A 22,476-nucleotide genomic window follows, 5' to 3' on the forward strand; every position below is an offset into this window, starting at 1 on the left:
GCAGCTTGAACCAGCTGAGGTTCTTCCTCTAGGACAGTGGACACCAACTGGTAGATCTTGGAGCCTCTGACAGGTCTGACTGATTTGGCCAGGAAGCTATGGAACAGGGGCCTTTCAGTTGCCCCTCAACCATCATGCTGCTCCTGCCCTCTGCCTTGGAGCTGCCCCCCAGAAGTCTCCTGTTTGCTGTGCAGAATGAGGGAGGGGGATGGGAGGAGAGGCTGATGTCACTGTCGTCCCGTCCCCCTCCCCCCCATGCTTCTACCCCAGTGGTCCCCAACCATTTAAGGTTGCTAGGCACCAGCGCTCCCCCCAAGCGCCACGCGCCCAATCCGCGGCGCTCACGATGCGCCACGTGCCCAGGGCCAGGCCAGCCCCGAGCACTTGGACACCCACAAATGCCCCCGCGGGTGCCATGGTGCCTGCAGGCACCGTGTTGGGGACCACTGTTCTACCCTATCTCCACAGAGGAGGGGATGGAGAGAGCTTGACAACGCAAGTGTCCCCCACTGTCTGTCACTCTCCTCCCCACCCAACCCATAGGTGGGGAGTAGCTGTTATCCCAATTTGCAAGCAGTATCTGGTTTGGCTGTTGTGCATTTCACAATTTTCCTCTCTCTCTCTCTCTCAGGCTTAAATGTAATTCTTTTAGTGAATTCTCAAATGCCTCAACGTGTCATAGCTGGAATCCCTGTGGTAACTGCAGCTCCTGGAGGTGGCTGGCATGTCTCTGCACCCCGAGAGAAGCAGAGCAGGGGGTCTCCACATGCGGTCCCTGCCTGCGGACACTGCTCCTGCAGCTCCCATGGATCAATAGCAGGGAACCGTGGCCAGTAGCTGTGGACACAGTGCCTGTAGACGAGGGGCAGCACAGTGCTAAGGAGCCACCGCTGTACATGCTAGCTGCTTTCAGGAGCAACGCAGGGCCAGGGCAGGAGCAAGCTTAACCGGAAGCCATCTCAGTTAAATGGTGCCTAGCCACAGCCTGCTTCCTGAACCCGGCTCAGCCCTGAACCTCCTGCTACACCCAACCTCCTGCCCCAGACGTGAGTCCCCCTGCACCCAAACTCCTTCCCAGAGCTTGCACCCCGAAACTCCTCCTGGACCCCGATCTCCCACCCTGGGCTAACCCCACAGCCCCTCCCACACTGCAAACTCCTCAGTCCAAGACCAGAGCCTGCATCCCAACCTCCTGCCCCAGCCTGGTGAAAGTGAGTGAGGATGGGGGAGGAAGGGAATGGAGTGAGCAGGGTGAGGCCTTGGAAAAGGGCTGGAGTAGGGGCAGGGCCTCAAAGAAGGGGCGGGATGGAAGTGGGGCAAGGGGATTTGGGTTTGGGGTAGATCTTACATAGCACTTGCATTGAAAAAGCGTCTTGTGGTTAGAAAGGTTGGAGACCCCTGGTGTAGGAGATTAAAATGCTTAGCAGGGGAGTGGTACGGTACTTCCTGGCAAGTGTTCCAGCCAGCATACGGGGCAGGGGAGAGGGGGGTGTAACAGGGTGGCTTGCCCCTGGGCATTATTTTTCCCCCCACTACATTCAAGTGAGGAACTAGGATTCTAGCAAGAGACCTGCCATCAACCGGCAGACATGATGAGCGACATAGGACATCAGCTGATCTCGCGCCATGGCCATACAACCAAGCCGCAAGCAGCAGCGGACAACTCTGTACAAGACACCAGTAAGTCTAGAGGCCCTGTAGTGGAGAGTTAGTAGATCTCCGCTTGCTCCCACCTTACATGCAGCTAGCAGTGGATCTTCTTTTTGCAAGCAGACGGATATGGATAAAGCACATCATACGGCAGCACACTTCCAGAAATGGTTAGAATAAACTGAAGAAAAAGGCTAAGCTGTTTACTCACCATTTTAATACTGCCAACACTAACAGACTGAAACTGTACACGTGACAAAATTGGGAAACATCTCATAATGCAATGGTTTCAGCAACGGAATGTACTGACTTGTTAAGATCGTTACTACAGTAAAAACAAACGACAAACAGGAATTTGGCACCACATTTACAAAGTAAAGGCATGCTGTCAATACAGTTTAGAAGTCTCTGAACAGAAAAGGCCTTGGTAAAATGCAGAACAAGGTGCACCTTTTACAAGTTCTCCTGCTGCTTTAGATCAGGAAAAAATAAACACACCAGAATCTAAGTGGTTGATTTAGTAGCTTTGTAGCAGCACGTATGCTCCATCCAGTTTGGAATTTAGCAGTTTGTCCCTTTAGATGGAAGCACCCCCAGGTAAAACTTCACCCAAGAAGCTGTCTTTAAAGCTTACTACCCCCCAATACAAATCTCTGCTCTGGTTATCAGCATAACCCAGGTAAGCCCCAACGACACGTTAAGACGGGTTATCCTGCTGCAGAAGCCTCCATTCCCCCTCTCAAAAGCCTTATGGTATTTGTAGCAGGATGATAACATCACATCAGAAGAAGCCGAAGCTACAGTCCTAAGAGTTCTATGGATCTTTTAAATAGTTGCAGAAATATTAAATTGACCATATCAAGCGTTAAAAACAAAGAGTTCCTACTAAGAGGAATACTTTCTGCATGATCTGGTCACATCATGTGCATAGTTAAGTGATTTTTTTTGTTTTGTTTTTTTAAAACAAGATTCATTTGCAAAGAAAGAAATAAAATTTAGTACAGTTAGTTTTCTTGATGGAAAAACCTTAAAACCAGACTAGTGGTGGCTTGTTAATCAAAGAAAGAAAAGCTACATACTGAAGTTCTGGAATCCAGCACCTCAATTTCACAAGAGCTGTACACATTTGAGACTACGCAATCCGACTGCTGCCTGGATGATCAAATCACACTTAACAGTTTTTCCATTTTGAGATCTTTAACTTCAACATGCCAGATCCATAAAAAGGTCCCTACTACAGAAAATTGTGCTAAGGAATGCAAGAATTTTGCATGCTGTTTTCATCGCCCTGGTCCTGTTCATGCTTGCAGCTGTCCACGAGGCAGCGAAGAAACAGTCGGCTTCTCAAAACGCCACATCTTAAAACCTGAAAGAAGAACAGTGTTAGCAAACGCACATTCCAATTGTAGGGCAATTCTAGAACTCAGAGCAGCCAGATAGCTCAGCATTACCTTCCTCCCACGTCCTCCCTTAGTAGAGTCCACATTCCTTCAAGTTGTTTTTAATGATTACATCTGTAACAGCATCAAACACAAACTGCACGTTCTTTGTGTCAGTGGCACAAGTGAAGTGGGTGTAGATCTCCTTGGTGTCTTTTCTTCGGTTCAGATCTTCAAACTGACACTGAATGTACGCAGCCGCCTCCTCGTATGTATTCGAGCCTGGGAAATGAGACACTTGACCTTAGCTGGCAGCTCCCAGCAAAGAACTGGATAAGAGTCTTTCATGCCTAAGTTAAGCTTCGTGCAATCATATGCTTTAGCAAGCGACAATCGTACCATTAGCCCCTCCATGTCAATGGCCACTGGTACTTAATGCAAAACAAGTGTCCCACACTACGCTAAACTAGTGAAGGGAAGTAGGGATTGAAACAAAATGACAGGCATGCATGGAGGCCCCATGAGCTGGGCGAGGTCCCAAGAGGATCACACCAGAAGGAGGTACGATCCTCTTGCTGTGACCTTTAAAAGGCCAGAGGGGGAGTAGGGAGAAGGACCAGCCTGCAAGCCATTTGGAATAGAACATCAGAGCGGCCACACTGGGTCAGCCTAAAGGTCCATCCGGCCCAGTATCCTGTCTGCCGACAGTGGCCAATGCCGGTGCCACAGAGGGAGCGAACAGAACAGGGAATGATCAATAGGGAGGTGGCTGCAAAGGTTACTGTGGTGGAGGCTTCCATCATGAGGACAAGCGAGTGCTCCAGCATTTACCCACATTCCTTATAGGCCCCTCCATTCCTCGTAGCCTGGCTCACCTGTGTACTCTGGGTAACAGATGGTTAAGGGGCTCCTCTGAATCTTTTCCTCGAACAGGTCTTTCTTGTTCAGGAAGAGGATGATGGACGTGTCCGTGAACCACTTGTTGTTACAAATGCTGTCGAACAGTTTCATACTCTCATGCATTCGGTTCTGGAAAGTAAAAGAACATGGCGTCACTCCAGCGGGATGCTGGGAGGAGGGGCCCGCTCTGATGAGCTTCAGAACAAAGCTACTAGTGTTCAAAACGAGAAGCGTCACTGCTCAAGTATGTGCAGCCACAGAAAGGTTAGTGGTGCTGCCCAAGTCAGGTAACTCCTTGCTGTGCATGGCCCTGATCAGAGCTCTGTGCAGGAAAGGCTGAAACTCCCCATATTTTAATTTCCCTCAGCATTTCATCAGCCCACACTTTCTCTGAGGTGTGCCAAGGCGGCCCGGGTGCCAAAGATGGACCGCAGTTGTAGAGGCTGTCTCAGCAGCCGAGGGTGGGTCCTCTTAGCACAGTGTTTGTTATGTGCTCTTGTAGGGCAAGAGGCTATAGGCTGCCCTTGAGAAAAAGCTCATTCCCTGCACCATCCTATTGCCAGAAGCCTTAGAAAGGAAACTCCAACACCATCTCAGTCAGTAAGCACAGAACAAGTTGGGTTAGAGGCCTTTGAGCCTGGATACAAAGTATCCTGGGTAGCTTGAAAGTTAACTCCCATCTTAATCCCCTGGCTGCAGAATGCAGCCAGTATTAGTAACGGCAGTGACATACCATTTCTTCATCTTCTGCAAGGACAAGGTCATAATCGCTGAGGGCTACACAGAATATGATCGCGGTCACGCCTTCAAAGCAGTGGATCCATTTCTTTCGCTCGGATCGCTGGCCACCGACATCAAACATCCTGGAGGAGCGAAGGGAAAGCCACTCATGTCAAGCTGCACTCACCTTGCTCTCCCAAACACTGGCAGGAAGCAGACTGCGAGTGAAATGGCGAGGGAAGGCTGAGCGAAAGGCAAGTCCTCCAATGTAGGGGATTTTAACGACTTTCTAATGAACTCGTTTTAAACACGAGTTTGTACACCTCCCAGTTGGAAATAATCCTTTGGGCTCCTTTGCCACAGTAATTCAAACAAAGTAGAGCCTGCTGCTTCAGCCTGGCACTCTTCCTTGTTTGTTCATCTCACATTCCCTGCAGCAGGAACCCACTGGTGGCTCTCGCTCTGCACAGGTCAGCTATTGTAGTTACCTGTGCCTGGCAGGACCTACTATTGGGATGCGCACAGAACTTGTAAGGTGGGTGTTACAAAGGTTTCACACACAATTAAAAAGCCAAAGGAGCCTGAAGGGTTTGGGGGGGGGGGATAAATAAATAAATAAAAAACTTTTGCTGGAAGGTTTCTGGCTATAAAAAAAATACAAGTTATACCCCACTCCTCTCCAAATGTTCTGCAGGTTTCTGATTGGCTGCAATCATTTATTTAAACCAGGCCAGTTCCAAGTCAATATCCAAGATGATGATCAGAGCAAGTGGGCGGTCAAAGGGAGGAACTAATTCAGTGTTTGCCAATTTACTGATTTTGACCAAAAGGGCCAGAATCGTGGCTCAGCAACTGTGCACTTTTATTTCAGACAAGCAGTCCTGATGGGCCATATTACGAACGAGGGGGATGGGGCGATAGATACAGGTTAATTATTTCATTTGTAAAGTTCTCCATCCCCTTGGTTATTGCAAAGATGTCTGGAGAAAGACCATTGCCTGCCAACCCCACTCGTGAGCGGATCCTCGGGTCAGTCATGCCTCGACATGGCAACACACCAGCCCAGTAGGGAAGTGCAGTCCCAAGAGTCCGCTGCAGGATGACAGGACGATCCAGAGAGAAGACTGCTCTTTCATGTTTAAAATCTATGTGCGCGTTTCCCTAAGCAGGTTCGTCCCTTTGAAACCAGATGCCTTGTGTGTCAGTGTCTACGGACGCCCAATTAGTTTAAGCCGGCCTCATGAGCCTGGTATAAGCCAATCAAGGGAGGTGTGAATGTTCAGCATTAATGATACAATAAAACCAATTTTGCAATAACTCTCTATTCGAGCCCATATGTTCCAAAATGGTCTCTTCACTGAAGCTTGGCTGGGCTAGCTAATCTCCCGTCTACGTCCTATTCCCAGGAATACACAGAGGGATTCAGCCACGCTAACAGACCCCAGAGAGGTCAGGTGTGGGTTTCAGTGCTTTAGACAATGTGTGTTCTGCTGCACAGCAGGGAGGCTTGTCAGGAAAGAGCCCAGCTATCTTCCCGGTACACAGAAATGGTTAAGTTCCACGTCTGCCATGCTGAGGTCAGTTTCCCATGAGTCAGAGAAAAGTGGCTTTTTAAAAAGAGCACTGACAGCACAGCAATGTTAATCCCCGTACATAGTGATGGGAGGAAAGTTTCCCCGAGCTAACCAACAGCCATAAAAATAGCTCTGATACAAAATACGCAGGTACTCTGAGACAAGCCACAGGTTAGATCGCTCAGAAACCACACTGGCTAGTGTAGCCCCTAGAAGCGAGAAATGAGCTGGATTTCAGTAAAGTGTTTAGACTCTTCCTAGTTATACCGAATAGGGATGTAATAGCGTAGTTGACTAACCAGTTAACCGAGAAGCAAAAACTTGCAGGTTAAGGCTATAGACTACACGTTTCCCTCCCCCAACCAGTAAATGTTTTAGCAGGCTGGCCAGCACCCCGCTCAGTTCTGGCTCATGCCAGGTGCGGGGACCTACATCCCACTATGACTCTGCATTTAAAGTGTATTAGGAGCAGGAGAGGGGGGGCTGGGGTGGGGGTAGGCAGCCCGGCTCAGCTCCGGTTCGCGCTGGGTCTGGGAGCTCAGGCCCCTGTCCCCCTGCAGACGGGCTGCTGCCACCCAGCACTGCTGCCTCTATCAGCTGGTCTGCAAGAGGAGCTGGTTTTTAAACTGGTACCCCTCGCGGACTAGCTCCCACCTGGCCCCCTGTGCTGCTGCCAGCCCCACCCCAGGGACTAAAGACTAGCCCAGCAACCGATAGGAATTCATGAGGTTACTCCAGTATTCCCTAATCGAGAAGGATCAAAACCAGTGCTGGCAAATTAATGCCTGTGTAACCAAGACTTGACGACAGCATTCCAAACAGCCCCCCAATACAGACACAGCCATTTCCTAGGACAGGGGAGAGCACTAACATCCACTACACAGGATACTAGCATGTCAGCAAACACGCTCTCAATCCAAAGCAAGGGTTGGCTAGAAAGGGAAGGAGGAAGCTGGGGAAAGCCTGTGCTAGCCTCGCCCTTTCCCCCCACAACATCTTGCGCAGAGGATAAGGAGGGAATGTGGATTCATCATACTTAAAGGGACACTGTCAAGATTAGGCTCAGTATCTCTCGCAGGGAAAGGTTTTACCTGAATTACAATAGAGGGCAAGTCCCGCCCCTGCACATTAAAGGCAGTGGTTAGTCAGCGGGATTGTCTCTAGAGCTTTGCTAACAATGTCCCGCAGTCTGGGCAGAGCCAAATTAATTTCAGCTCCCTTAGAGAGACAGGAAAACAATGCACTGCAAATGACAGGGTGACCAAGGCTACAGGGAGGGCTCTTATCTTAGCAAATCGAACTAGAACCAGTAGCCCAGTGTCCTTTTAGTACTTTTTGATCCTGTAAACAAGCCGTCGGTACCTGCCTGTGATTCCAAAAGAAAAGCAGCTGAAAGGAACAAGAGAACGTAAATAAAGTCAGAGAACCCCCAAGCCAGCAGCTCCAGTCAGGAGTAATTAACCAGGGGGTGTAGTCATCCTGTACTTGAAAGTGCTGAATAAGAACAAGGCTCCCCAGCCTGTGTCTAAGGAAAACAGGACCCCAACCATGCCCAAGCCCCAGAGCGCACAGCAGAAGAAAGCAGTACAATCCGCAGGGATGAAGGACATCCGGCGCCGTACTCACTTGAAGTACAGGTCCTTGAAGGTGAAGTGAGTTTCCACAATGCCTGTGGTCTTCACTCTGGTCCGCAGAACATCTTGCTGAGTTGGAATGTAGGTCTGCTGGGATATTCTATCCAAGTCATTTAGGTAACTAGACCAAAGAGACAACCCAAGACAAGCTTTTTTAGTCTGCTTCCTTGATAGGAAACATCTTAGCTGCAGGAGAAAGTCGTGGTGAGCTGCATTTGCTGTCCGCACAGCCCTCTCCCCAAGCCTTTCTGTAGCCATTTACTACCCAGCCCAAGCTAACAGCAGTGCTCAGCAAGAGGGTGCTTAGCTAGTCATACGCTCAAATTGGCCTAGAGCACGAGTGTAAAAGATGAGGGTAGAAGCAATGGCCATAGAACTCGAGTGCAATTAATACTCCTTGCTAAAAAAAATCCATTCGGGGCATCCAAAACCTTAACGCTCAGGTGCCAGAAGAGAAGTGAATGAAGCCAAGTGCCCTGCTCAGCTGCAAAGTCAGAGGCACGAAGTGGCAGGACAGGAAGCCAGTCAAAGCTCTGGCCAAAGCAGAACAAACCCTGACGGCCACTTAGACAAGAAGCAAGTGGGAACTTCCCCTGACAACTTGGGGCCCTTCCCCAGCAGCGCCTGGAGAACAAACTCAATCTGGAGCTTTCATGGAGCAAAACTACCTGCCACATGACCGGATGCACTGCTGCTTTCCTGGCACAGGGACCAGAACTCTGCACAGCTCAAGCACCCGCTTTACACCTGGGCTCCCGGGAGGCTGCTAGGAGGAATCCTTCCCCCTCTGCAGCAGTGTATCCGCAGAGACCCCCTTCCAATCCCAGCGTCGCAGGAGCATCGCCTTTAGGGCTCCCAGGCATCTCAAAGCCAGGCTCTTGCCTTTCATCCATTTCAGAGGAGGTGTTAACTGCCAGCTCCATGACCTTTGGTAACCTGAGAATAATCATAACTGGGGATTTGGAATTGGCAGTCTTGCCTCTGACCCCAGGTCTAGTCCAGCCACTTCTGAGACTACTGGTGGGGGTGTTTTCTAGCGAAATCCCCCCTTCCCCTCCGCTCAACATGATCTGTCAAGGTTTGATTCGGCCCAGTCCACTTTTCCTCTTGGTCGTGTAAAGACAAGTGCCAACTAGTTTCAAAAGTGAACTTCTCAGCTGTCTACAAGAAGGGTGGGGAACCTTTTCTGAGTCGGGGGCCACTGACCCACAGAAAAATCAGTTGGAGGCCACACACAAGTGAGGAAAAACAGCCCCCTCACTAATGTAGCCCGTCTGAGAAAGAGAAACTCCCCACATCCCCTTCCACACCAGAGCTGGGAAGGGGGGGAGAAGAGTGTAGAAGATTGTGTGTTCCAGCCCTGCAATGGGACAGCTGGAGTGTTAGCACCAGCTCCCCAATGCTTGGGGGGGGGGGGCGCCTGAGTCTCGGGGACCAGATCCAGTCAAGCTGAGGCCTGAGGTTCCCTGCCCCAGGTCTACAAGATAACACTATTGTGTGTCCTGGTTTAATGGAGGATTTGGAACAACTTCAGAATTGCATTTGTATAGGTAGCATGACTGGCTCCTGACTTGAGAACTATATTTCTGCTAAGAAGTAAAGATCCTTGGAATTTCTAGTCTAGGTCAGAATGGTCCCATTTTCCTGGACACAGGACACAGCTCATTTAGCAGCAAAGCACTCGTGGAAAAGCAGCGACACAAACCAGACAGCAAAGGCAAGTGAATTAAGTCACAGGAGGGACAATCCGTGCTAAACCCGAACACGCTGTGTTGTGTTGGTAGAAGCAAGCACGCACTACCTCAAGCGCTGGCAACTGTAACTTGGCTTTGATAACAAGCCTGTGACTAACCAGCGAATTATTGCAACAGATGCTCTACTTCCTCCATTAGCACTTTTAATCTGCCTGCTCCACTGACAGGTTTCAGCACAAGACCTCTTAGAAGCAAAATGTGTTTAGTTCTCTCATCAGCTCTTTCAACAGAGGTTAGGTAATTTCCAGGCACTATCTACCATCAAATGAACTGAGAAATCCCACACATGGTCACAATACAAAATCTTCTTTAGAAACAAGTGACTTACCAGACTATTAGTGTTTGGTGGGACTCCTACAGTAATCAAACACAGCTGGGCCAAGGGACAGGGGAGAGAAATCTACAAAACCCTGTTCAGAGTCCAGGAGAGATCTGAACCAGGTCATTCAAAAAGGTGGATATGGACAACGCTGCAGGCCACTCGTCTCTAACTCCATGGTCAGCAGAACTGCATGTTCAAATGACCAGAACACTGCCAGCATCCAAAGGAACTGACACCAGGAAGTAAGTCTTTGCTTGTCAATCCCCCCACCCGGCCCAGCACACGTAGGCACTGTGGATCTGGGACAAACTCCCTCCTCACACTTCCTTATTTGTCAGCAGCAACCCATGACTTAACAGATGCGGTTTGCTCTGCAAGGCAGCAGCAGCCACACCCATGTAGCACTGTCCTGTAAAGTGCTTTCTTTCTACAGAGGGAAGCTGAAGAATCCTAGTCAGTTACAAGCTGCTGCTAGCTCTGCATAGAAGCTGTGGGCCTGAAAAAAGTAGGAATGCAAGAAGAAAGTGAGAAAAGAGAATGATGCAGAGACTACACTAGCAGATGGGGCATTAATAATCCTGTTTCCTCACTACTGTGTGGGGTAAAAAGTTAAGACAAACTAGTCAAATTTACCGACCATTCAAAGAACAGATGGGTTTATCCTAGTCTTCCTAGTTCCCTTCTGGTTTAAGATCATGATACCATCTACACATTCTGTTAGTCGGTAAGGTGCTGCTAGATTATTTGTTGTGTTTTAAGGTTTTCCAGTTACAGACTAACTCAGCCACCCCTCAGAAGATGGCTTAATGTTCTTCCTGAGTGAGTGCAGAGGGATTAGATCATTTCTTCACTACTTCTGACACAAACATTTGCTCCCTCCCTAACACCCTCTCACTTTGGAGGAAGACTGTTTTCATGCCTCAACTGTCCCCAGGAAAAATGCAAGTCCTAAAATTAATGTTTCAGCTACAAAGGCGGCAAAATTTGTATAACAAAGCCCAGGAACTGGGGGTTACAGTGGACAAGAAGCTGGATATGAATCAACAGTGTGCCCTTGTAGCCAAGAAGGCTAATGGCATATTAGGGTGCATTAGGAGGAGCATTGCCAGCAGATCCAGAGAAGTGATTATTCCCCTTTTATTCGGCTCTGGTGAGGCCACATCAGGAGTAGTGTGTCCCGTTCTGGGCCCCCCACTATAGACAGGATGTGGATGCATTGGAGAGGGTCCAGCGGAGGGCGACCAAAATGATTGGGGGGCTGGAGTTCATGATCTATGAAGAGAGGATGATTTGGGTTTGTTTAGTCTGAAGAAGCGAAGAGTGAGGGGGGATTTGAGAGCAGCCTGCAACTTCCTGAAGGGAGGTTCCAAAGAGGCTGGAGAGAGGCTGTTCTCAGTAGTGATGGATGGCAGAACAAGGAGCAATGGGCTCAGGTTACAGTGGGAGAGGTCTAGGTTGGATATTAGGAAAAACTATTTCCCTGGGAGGGTGGTGAAGCACTGGGCTGGGTTCCCTAGGGAGAGGGTGGAATCTCCATCCCTAGAGGTTTTTAAGTCTCAGCTTGACCAGCTGTGTTTGATTACTCAGTGGTGAAGCTCTGGCTGGGATGATTGAGTTGGGTTGGTCCTGCCTTGGGCAGGGGGCTGGACTCCATGACTCCTGAGGTCTCCTCCAGCCCTAGGATCCTATGAATGAAGGGAAAGGATGTCCCTCTTCACCACTGAGGGAAACGGGGGGCAAAGCCCCTGGGAGCTGGGGGAGAATCTGCCTTTGTTTCACCTACATTTTATGTGGGAAGAATAAAACTATGCTTGGAAAAAAACAACCTTTGGGTGAGGCAGTGAGTCCTGCCTAAGGTGATCAGGTGCATGAGTGAAGGGAAACCGAGGCAGCGAATTGCTTGGTGCCTGCCTGGGTCAGGCAATGCGGCTTCAATGGGCTGAGCAACAACCGAAGCAGAGGACCTGACAGACAACACCCTCCTTTTGCTGTACAGGCCACTCCTGTGACCCGTCAGACTGAAGTGTAGGAAAGACAACATGTGATCCCCACTAGATTGCACCAGAAGGCATGAAGATTGCACAATCTTATTTCTGGCATTGCCCAGCGTTCGGGTGATTAGCATTATTCATTTCTTGCCATTTTAATGTGGAATTCCCTGGGGGGGTTTCCTACATGAAAATGGAAATCTCATCATGTGGGATTGTACTGACACCAACCACCCCCCACCAGGTCAGAGGAGGAGTTGGAGCCACTAGCTGTACCGCACAGACCTGTGCCACTCGGTAGCTGGACTGTCGCCCGCTATGCGGAGCAGCACCACAGCAGGATGGGATGCTGCCCGTTAGAGATATTTACAGACAGCAAATAAATGGTGAGTCTCGGGAACCCTGGGCTCCAATCCGGCTCTGGAGGGGAGCGTGTTCCAAGGCACACCGATTCTTCAGCTCGTTTCCAATACTCCCACCCTGTCCCTTCCCTGTCATCGTCTAGGTCTGCCTCTACCACACCCCAGCTAGCCCAGTACTGCTCACACCTCGTCTCCTCGGCCAACCTCTCTCCCCCACCAGTTTCAAGTCTCCCCCCTGCATCTACCAACTTTGAGAGTAGACACCACAGTCTCGGTTCCTTGTCCTGCCCATTGCCAAGCCAATCCCAGTGACGCCTCGCAGCCTGGCTCTTCGTCAGATCAGGGTTGTCCCTTCCACCCCCCCCCCCCTTCCTGTGCCCTACCTATTTCTCAGTTTGTCACTTCTAACCACCATCACCACCGGACACTCAGCCACCAAGGGCTCCTCCCCACCCCATTCTGACTCAGTCCCTTTGCCTTATTCCTCTTCCCCACTCCTAATTTCAAGTCCCCAGCTACTTGTCCCCACCTACATCCCTGTCATCCCACCCCTCACAAAGGCAGATTAAGCCTTTCAATCAGGCAGTGTCCCTGTGGTCTGCAGGCCCTAAAGTGTGGTCGATGAGAGCACAGGAGAGGGGTTCCTTGCTCACTATTCCAGGGCCCAGATCTGGACCAGACATGATCTGCAACTGCAAGAAACTTCTGCTCAGCATGGACAGAATCTTCAGTTTCTCAAAGCCTTATAATTTCACCAATTTGAGATGGATTTTCACCAGGCTGGCAGAAGCCACATCCCTGACACAAAGGTCACCTCCCTGTAAAATATCAAGTCCCTCACTCATGCACTAGAGCTTCCCAAAGAAAAGGGCACCAAAAAAATCCAGATACCCCATGTGGAAAGTTTAAACCCAAACAAACAGTTAAAGTTTGGCAAAGTTGTAAGCAAGGGAAAACAAGCCCCCTTAATGGGAAGCATTTGGCTACCTTGACAGGAACGCCAGCAACCCCACCTAAAATAGACAGCCTCCTTTCTGCCTGAATATTGGTACACCAGATGGGAAGCACTGGTGAAAACTACTAAAATGAAGTGCATGAAAATGGATTTGCCTACACTTGTTTTAGGAGCTCACAGTTAAATGTTCATTACATGTTTGGTAACTTAATTACGAGGCTAGTTGTCACAAAATACCAACCCTGGCGTTAATGCTGAGGAGACGTCAAAGCACCTTGCAGAAGTTACAACTCATCTCGCTACGCTGACATTTACAAAGGGACTGAGTTGCTTTTACACTGCGATGCAAACCAAGTTAGTTTGTTCGTGACATTAGAAATCGAATTGTTTTCCTTGTGATGGGGGGAGACAATACATTCTACACTGGAGGCAGCCAATCCCTTTCGTTTCATTGTGGTATTTACTGTCATCGGTCAGAGCGGGAGTGGGCAAATATCGGCCTGGGGGCCAGATACAGCCTGGCAGGTTTAGCCACTGGCTGGCCCCCACATGCCCGATTTACCCACATCTCTGCAGGTATGGGGGTCACAGCTAGGGATGTCACTGTGTAAACAACTCCACAATTAACCACTAAGCCTGGGCTCATTGTCGACTATGCACATTTCCATACCCCCCCCCCCCCCAGCTGCCTCTGTATCAGAGGCATCAAGGGAGCGAGAGCCAGTGCCCAGGGGTGGCGGGGGGACGTTAGATTAAAAGCAAGCTCTCCAAGCACTCCATCCGCCTGCCTGCCCCCACCCTGGCACTGCTGCCTCTGATAGAGGCGCAATAGCATGAAGGTGAAGGGGATAGGCTACAGCCAATGTGCGGGCAGCCAGCTTTCAAGCCAGCCCCCATGCATATTGGCTCCCCTGGACCTGCTTGTGTCTCTCTTCTCTCCCCCCACCCCCAACTGCCTCCTACAGAGGTAGGGGGTAGGAGCCAAATGCGGCTTCCCCCCTTTTCCACTGCCTATCAGAGGCAGCGGGGAGGGGGGGGGGGGGAGAGGCTGCCATGGAGCAACCTGTGTCCATGGGGAGCCTGGGCCCACTGTAAGCAGCCGGTCCACAAGGGGAGCTGGTTTTTAAACAGGCTCCTCTTGCAGATTGGCTCTTGCTTGCCACCCCATGCTGCTGCCTCTGATACAGAGGCAGCAGCATGGAGTGGCAGGGGCTTCCCCAGGAGTGGGGACCAGCAGTGCACTGGCTGTCGGTCCTGCCTCCAGGGAGTATAGAATAGTCGTGTAACACTAAGATTTCACGCGGTTACACATCTATTCAATTACACGTTATCTGACATCCCTACCAGTTCCCATTGGCTGTGGATCACCATTCCCAGGCACGGGGAGCAGCAATCACTCATACCTGTGGAGATGCAGGTCAGTATAGCAGCAGCAGCCCCCCAGGAGCTAACTACCACCATTTTATTGCCTGCCCCTAAGTCAGAGCATGGAGCTACAGAATCACAGAAACGTAGGACTGGAAGAGCCCTCAATAGAGCAGGGAGCAGATGTCCTGAGGGATGGATCAGAGCCAATCCCCTCTGCACTAGCATACCCCATCCTGCCAAGTTTACCCAACTTAGATACACCCTTCCTTAAGTGATCTGTGCTCCCATTAAGCGCGTTCAGATTACCCCTTAGGGGAGCATGTGGGCACTGGAAGAGCATATTGCTCTGACAGCCACAAGTGGTACAGTCACTATACAAAACACTGGGGCTGGTAAAGGTCTCTTACTAGGATGCGGAGTCATTAAGTTGATACTCTCTTGATCTGCTGAAGCAGGCCTGGACCCCGGCATCTCGCCACAACCGTTTAATAACTCCAGCTAGCTCAGGAGTCATCACTCCTTCCTCGGCACTTCCAGCCAGTACAAACAGCTGACGGGCATCGTCCTGCAGGAAGAGGGGAAAGGAAGATTCAGTCGACACTACAAGCTGAAGTGTGGCTTACCTACCGCTTATGCCACCAGTAATAGCATCTCTACTGGCACAGCTAGATTCCCCTCCCACTACTATCACCCATTATGTTAAACTAATCCTCCTCCTCCAATCAGAAACACATGGACTGAGCAAGAAGCCAACTGCTCCTCGGGTGCCCATGATAATGTGGTTACAGAATGCAGGATGCGTTAACGAGAGGCAGGTGGCGGCTGTCTGTGGCGCGCACAGGCCCATATAGCACCGTGAACCTTCCCTTCTCAGAGGTGGATCTTAGTTTTGACATGAGGTATGTTCAGCTGTTTTAAGCATACCAGTGCTGTACAACAGGCCACTGAAGGCAATGAAGTTTTCCCAGTCTAAAGATACAATTTACAGTTTATTAGAGGCCATGCTGTAGAATGCCCCAGGAGGAAAAATCCCGTGTCAAAAGCAAATACTGGATGATTTAAAGGTTTGAAAACCCATCTCCCATGAAGATGGTCAAAAGAAAGGGGAATTCCAATTTCTTCATAGGAGCATTTCCCAGGGAGAAAAGATTGGGACCGCTCAGGATTCCAGTGTTTGTTGGCACTGAACTGCATGAAACACTTGTCAGAACACGTAAAATTAAGTTCTCGCTTTTCAATGGGGGAAATGATCAGCCAGATTTGCAACTGTGAAACAGGATGACCTACTTTGAGGTTTCCCTGATACAACTTGTCTCAGCTCTATTTAGAGGTAACGTTGCAAGGCCTTTTACTCTCCCAGAAAGTCTCCCAACTAGAAGAGCCTGTCTGCTCCTCATACTTCCTCTCTCCTGAAATTAGTCCTTAGAATGCTGCTGCAAGGTGTGGCATTAACGAACAACCTACTTAGCCTCTAGAGCAGTGGTCCCCAACCTTTTCAGCTCCCCCCGTAAGCGCCGGGGGCCGGGGCCAGGGCGGGGGCGGGGCCAAGGCAGGGGCAGGGGCCGGAGCCGGAGCCAGCAAGGGCACGCGCAGCGCCCCCGGGGGCGGGGCCAGGGCCGGGGCCAGGGCACGCGCAGCGCCCCCGGGGGCGTGGGCCAGGGCCGGCACCGGCATGCGCGGCGCACCCGGGGCCGGGACCGGCCATGCGCCCGGGGCTGGCACCTGCCAGCCCAGATGCTCCGCGGGCACATGTAAAGAGTCCGGCGGGCGCCATGGCGCCCGCGGGCACCGGGTTGGGGACCACGGCTCTAGAGTAATGCCCCGGTGACATGTACATCACTGCAGAGTTAGCCCAACTGATCAGTGCCTGGCCCAAGTTTAAGCAATCGCTCTGTAAAGTCTTATCCAAGTTAGAGACTTCACTGGTGCAGCACTGCATTGCGTCCCACTAGGGCAGCTGGGGAAACAGCCCATGGCTCTTTGAGTTGCAGTATACGGAGTTGCTCTAGGATTTTTCCTCAGTAAGTTGCAAGAGGAAGTGCCTGTCCTTCTGGGCACAGAATTGTGGGAAGACACTGAAGGACTATCAGCACCCGAGAGGCTGAGCCTGGACCACCAGTATGAAATGGGCAGGATACCAGCCACAGTCCTGGTTCTGCTTTCACTAAACTCACCCCCATCCATGTCAGAGACAGCCCAGGTTGAAAGCACAACTGATCTCAGGAGAAAGGCTTGTGGTGTTTCTGGACAAGGACATCCTGGGGGGCTTAATCCCACAATTAAGATATTTACTTCCTGCTCTTTTGTCATGCGTGAATGAAGAGATCTACCAGGAAATTTGCTAGACAGGAGGGACTGAGCAGGCAGAAATTTTAGTGATGTGATAGAGGAGGAAGCCATATCATTTGGAAAGGAGGAAGTCAGAGTTCTCTTCAGAATGCTCTTTGTTTCTAAATTGTGAAAAGTCATTAAAAATCTGATTTAGATTTAAAATGTAAAAGGACATAACTTTCTGAAATACTTCAGAGCAGGAGGCAGAGCATTTGAAATGTATCAGTAACAGTCTTTTGTTATCAATGTAGCACCTGGAACTGAAACTTTTTTTTATTAGAAATCAGTTCATAAAGTCGTCTAGGGCTCCTTTCCCATTTGCAGTACGATACTCAATCCAAGGGGTTACTAATACTTCACAGATTACCAGATGTACTCCACTACTGGTATCTTGTAGCTTAAAAATATTGCCACCACACATGCCAGGGACTGAATTTCAGATCTTCATTAACATGATTTACATTACAGAACAAGCTAAAGGAAATGAGTGAAATACTTACTGCTCTGGCAACTTCCCCAAAGTCTATCTTTAGCCTTCCCATGGCTCTTATTATTGCAATGATAGACTGGATAGTATTGCTGTAGACAACCACTTTATACTGTTTGCATTCTTCTTCTGAATAGCCATCCTCATGGATGATCCTGGGGGAGAAAACCCCATAGTCACAATCCAAACCAGTAGGACAATGCAGATTTCTCATTTCATTTAATACAGAAACAATTTATTGTCAATATTTGAACATCTACTTACTTCATCTGTTTCACAATGGTGCTTTTACCAGATTCCCCTGCACCTGAAAAGCAAACAAACAAACCTATGTTAGTTTTAATGTGAAGCTAAAAGTGAAAGTGAGAAGTGCCACGTCTAGATGTTGACGAGGATTCAAGTGAAGAATTTAGTTGTGCAAGCTCATCAGTAAGATCTCTACAGCAGCTATTCCCTACCGTGTTCCACCTCTGACAGCGGGCCCCCAGAGAGCGCAGGCACCAGTACACAGTGTTCAGTCTGTGCTCTCCGCTTGTTTACAAACGCCGACAACCAAGTGCTCGTTAGGGACGTAAAATCCTGTATAATTTCTTAACCAGTTAAATTTCACATTTAATCAATTAACGCGGGAAGGGGTATCCTTTCTCCCACTGCAACTGGGCTGGAGCAGCTGCTCCAGATGTCCAGAGCCCCACACGACTGGAGCAGCGCCCTCCCACGGTGGGCGGGGAGCTGTCCCAGGCCACCGGTTAACCGGACCTGGTAAGCATGACCCGTTAAAGGTGATGCTCACGAGTTGACTAGGGATGTGAAAGGTTCTCTCTTAGCAGGAGGAATGCTAGAAGCCTGAACTGCCAGAGGTCTGACTACTCCTTTACTCTCTGGACCAGGCAGACAGGACTGTAAAAGCTTCAGTCTATACACCAGCCCTTCACCCTACACTAACCATCTCCCAAGGCAATGCTCCCATTACACATGAATGTGAAGGCTACAAAGCAGTGGAAGTAACAGGCATTAACACTTTGCACTGCTAAGATACCATTCAGCCAATGGGGTCAAAGCACTTAAACAGTAAGTCTCACAACCGCCTAGCGAGGTAGATGGCTCTTACCAATGGAAAGCCTGAATAGCAGCTAAGTGAGGACCTCGGTGTTGCAGCGAGTTGGAAGCAGAGATTATGCCTTCTAGGTCCCTGCTCTAGTTGTCTATTAGTGAATTACTCCATACAGCTTTCCAAGTGAAATAGCAGCCCAAGGAAGGTCAAGATTTTCACCACGGCAAACACCGGCAGCTTCCCATTATGTAGGGCACAGAACACAGCAAAGTTTGACCTGTCTATAGGCTCTCATTTCCCATGCTGGTCTGGGCTGTAGATTTCCAGCAGTGTAATCGGTGATTCAGAAGCCAACATGCACAAGATGACTGCGCTCTCTTTCTTGACTTTACACACTTGTCTTGAGGAGAACTCCTAGTAGCACAGGTGAACAAGAGAAAAACAGCTGCCCCAAGGGAAAAATCAAAGAACAAACTGAAGCCACAGTAACATTCCACCATGCTAGCCTGCACTAATCTATTGTTAAGATCAATGCCTAGATTCAGTTTGCCAGCTCTGAAACATCAAAATGAGGGATCATAAGCAAGATGTGATGGAAACCCCCATCTACTGACAGGCTCCAGTATCTCCACCTTCTGCACCAGCCGTCTATCTTCTGGAAGTGGAAGGGCTATAAGGAAGCCCTCATCCAGATTCCATTCCGCAGCAGTTTATGGAAATCTAACCTAAAATAGCAACAACGCTAAGTTTGTCGTAATGATAGGATAGGACTGAACCAAAGAAAATTCCTTACATGTCAGATCATAATCTTATTCTGCTTAAGGCAGTCTCAAGGAAACCTCTTCCTCATTTTAGGGCAGCTATCTGGGAAACATTTAGGATAGAAGGTTCCAAAAGATAATGAGAAGTTAAGTTTACCTCAAGATGAGGATCTTGGCTCGAGACCCTTGGCACACCCCCTCCCAACTCAATAATGTGCCTTGAAGTGGTGATTACAGTAGGGTAAAGAAGCCTGACCTTGTCACGCCCGCACAGCCAGCCCAGAGTCATCTTAACTATTTGCATCTAGAAAGTGGTGCTTTTAGATGCTATTTTACAAGCGCCAGACACACCCACTGCACCCTGGAGAGTGGAGGTGGGAACCAACTCTTCGAGCAAAGTACAAAAGTGGAGTGGTTGGCAAATTTTAAACAAGCTTCTGGAGCAAATGCTACTCTTCACTAAAAAGGTTCCAACATTCACTAAGAACAAAGAGGACATCAGTTTAAGGTTGCATCTAAAAGAAGCGCCCAATAAACGGTAGATTTCTATTATCCACAGAAGGCTGAGGAGAAGCTTGCCTAGGTTTGGGCTTGCAGTCCATGGCATTCTAAGTATTTTAACACTGATGACTGTACAAACCGAAGTCCTGTTCACATTTAGCATGAGTACTAGAGAAACTGGTTTCTAGACTCTTGGTACTTATGTTAAGTGAAATCTGGGCTCTGGTATATGGTCCTGTCACTATTTATAGGGATGTAATAGGATAACCACATATCAGTTACCATGAATGGTTACACACAGGCTCCCAGCCTGCACCCAGGGAGCCAACTGCAAGCCTGCACTGCCGGCTTTGCATCAGAGCTGGGTACCGACCTCCCAGGAGTGGGGCCGGAAGGTGGGAGCTGGTATGCACTGGGAAACAGCTTAAAAGCCAGCTACCAGCACACACTGGCTCCTGGGGAGCTGGCTCAGGGTACATATAACCACCAACATTAAGAGGTTACAAAGTTACCCAATTACATGCTTTTTAATATCCCTTCTATCAACCTAGCAGAAACTTCCAGAGGAAGCATTAGAAGGTATGTCCTCCAGAATTAAAGTTCCAAATTGTTTCGTTAGTTTCAAATAGACACAGAGGACAGCCACTGACAGAGAAACTGCTGCATTCACATTTAAGTTATTGCATCCTTAAGATCTCAGGAAAGCTGAGCTCCCAGAGAGAATACTAGGAACAAGGTTTAAAAGAGGCACTCTGTACATTCTGTCTCTTCAGGGCACTTGATATCACACACTGCAAGGAGAATGAGGAAATCTGCAGGCTAGATTTCTGAAAGTTAGAATGGTGCCTTTGTACTAACTTTTGTATAAGAGATAAAACACTTTGAACTTTTTACAGTTCCTCTATAATTCTGAACTGCTTTTTAAATCAGGATAAAATGTTGGACTAGTATGGAAAAGAATTAAGAGTATTTGCATGAGCATGCAAAGTCTCAAGGTACAAATGGAAATTAGAGAGACAGGCAAAGAGCAAATATACCATTACCTGACTTTCTAAACACTTATGCAATGGCCAAATACAAGCAGGTATTCATTAGTTATGGAAATACTGTGCAAACTTGAACAGGGATAACTGTCGTCAGACTGGGAGCAGGATACAAAGACAATAACTGTACCATAAATTGAATGGTGACGGTACCTGCTCGTCTTTTATAAGGAGATAGTATTTTCTGCCATGAGAGACCTTGACAACAGGACAAACAAATTTACCCCTGGATTCAACTACTTTAGTACCTGTCTAGGAAAAGTAATACAACAGCACTTTACAAAATTAAGTTTCCCATTATCTGCCAGTGTAACTTTATACTAAAGTTCATATGTCCCAATGGTAGTTTAGATTGTTTCAGACTGAACAAGTGATCACAGTATTGCTTGAAAATCCTGAGTGGCTTAACAGGGTAGGTTGAGACCAGCTTCTCCATGCCTCACTGTATTTGGCAGTAAGCCAATTCAGTGCCTAAGGCTAGGAATGTAGGTGAGCAGTCGAGCTCACAACTTGCATCCTCCCTCTCTCCACTGCCTCTGTATCAGAGACAGCAAGGGCAGGGGAGGAGAGCAAGAGCCACTGCTGGGGGGAGCCAGCTTAAAAGCCAGATCCCCCCAGCACTGTCTCCACAGTGCCACTGGGACTCCCCGCAAGCTGGGGCTACTGGATCCGGAGTGAGCTGGGACTGAACAAGCCCAGCTCAATCCCGCCTCATGCTGCCTGCCTGGCTCTTACTACATTAAAACTGCGGAGCCACAGCAGGGATAGCACCTGGACCAGACGTGAGCCAGGACTGAGTGTATTCCCTTAGCAACAAATTGTGCAGTGGATAAAAATTCTATCAACTACATGATTAGTGAAATAGCTGCTCCTTAACATCCTTACTTAAGGCTTTGATACGGGGTGTAAAATTATCACGAGGAAGAATGGAAGCTCAGTGCCTTAACCACAAGATCCAAAGAACTGGTTTAATCTGCCGCTCTGCTACAGATCTCATGGGCCCATGGACAAGTCACTTCATCTCTGTTCCCCACCTGCAAAATGGGCATACCACTTATTTTTTCTCTCCCTGATTGACTGGTTTAATCTACAAACTCCTTGGGCTCATCTATTGCTATACATTTAACACAGGGCCTGCCTCTAGGCATCTCTCTATGATGCAAAACCACTGAGTTTCAAAGGGGGAAGCCTTAATCCATATGGCAGTTCAGGTACATGCCTTTTGTATGAGCTCTGCTCTGGAGCATATATGTATATTTAATTCAGATTTATTACCCAAGACTATACCAAGTTAGAGTGTGAACTCCCTAAAATGCTCAGAGCTGACTGAAGATACTGCTTGTTTGCCTGCCTCAAATACCCATCCAGACAGTAACTCTGACAGCTGTTCCACAGGACAACCAGACTGTTTCCAAGGCAGGGTGGGTAGTGCAATCAGAATCAATTAGACATTAGTCTGGGGGTGGGGGAATGCTCACTTAGATGTATTCATCATGAGCACCTCTGCTCTGTTGAGGCAAAGTACCAGTAATGAGTTTTCAGCTGTTCTGTCTGACCCAACCAAGGCATGAAGAAATGAAAAGCTGCTCAATATTTTAACAGTGTTTCATGTAGCTCAGCCTCATTCATTACTTACACATCAAATACAAAGATGTTCCCAGTCCAGGCTCAGACAGCGGCTGGTAAGGCAAAC

General features: G+C 48.8%; 1 protein-coding gene across 1 annotated transcript in view; it reads right to left on the bottom strand.

The window, feature by feature from the left end:
• Positions 1–1,850: 1,850 nt before the first annotated feature.
• GNAI3 (G protein subunit alpha i3) overlaps positions 1,851–22,476 on the bottom strand; it is a 33,165-nt gene continuing 12,539 nt past the window's right edge. The window contains exons 2-9 of the mRNA XM_075910388.1: positions 17,689–17,731; positions 17,438–17,579; positions 15,014–15,171; positions 7,850–7,978; positions 4,663–4,792; positions 3,905–4,058; positions 3,102–3,311; positions 1,851–3,016 (exon numbers count right to left, since the gene is read on the bottom strand). Coding sequence (XP_075766503.1) covers positions 3,121–3,311; positions 3,905–4,058; positions 4,663–4,792; positions 7,850–7,978; positions 15,014–15,171; positions 17,438–17,579; positions 17,689–17,731 — 947 coding nt within the window. The 3' untranslated portion in view covers positions 1,851–3,016; positions 3,102–3,120. The remainder of the gene's footprint in view (positions 3,017–3,101; positions 3,312–3,904; positions 4,059–4,662; positions 4,793–7,849; positions 7,979–15,013; positions 15,172–17,437; positions 17,580–17,688; positions 17,732–22,476) is intronic.

Source organism: Pelodiscus sinensis, chromosome 27, assembly GCF_049634645.1.
Source record: "Pelodiscus sinensis isolate JC-2024 chromosome 27, ASM4963464v1, whole genome shotgun sequence".
Taxonomy (NCBI): Eukaryota; Metazoa; Chordata; order Testudines; family Trionychidae; genus Pelodiscus; species Pelodiscus sinensis.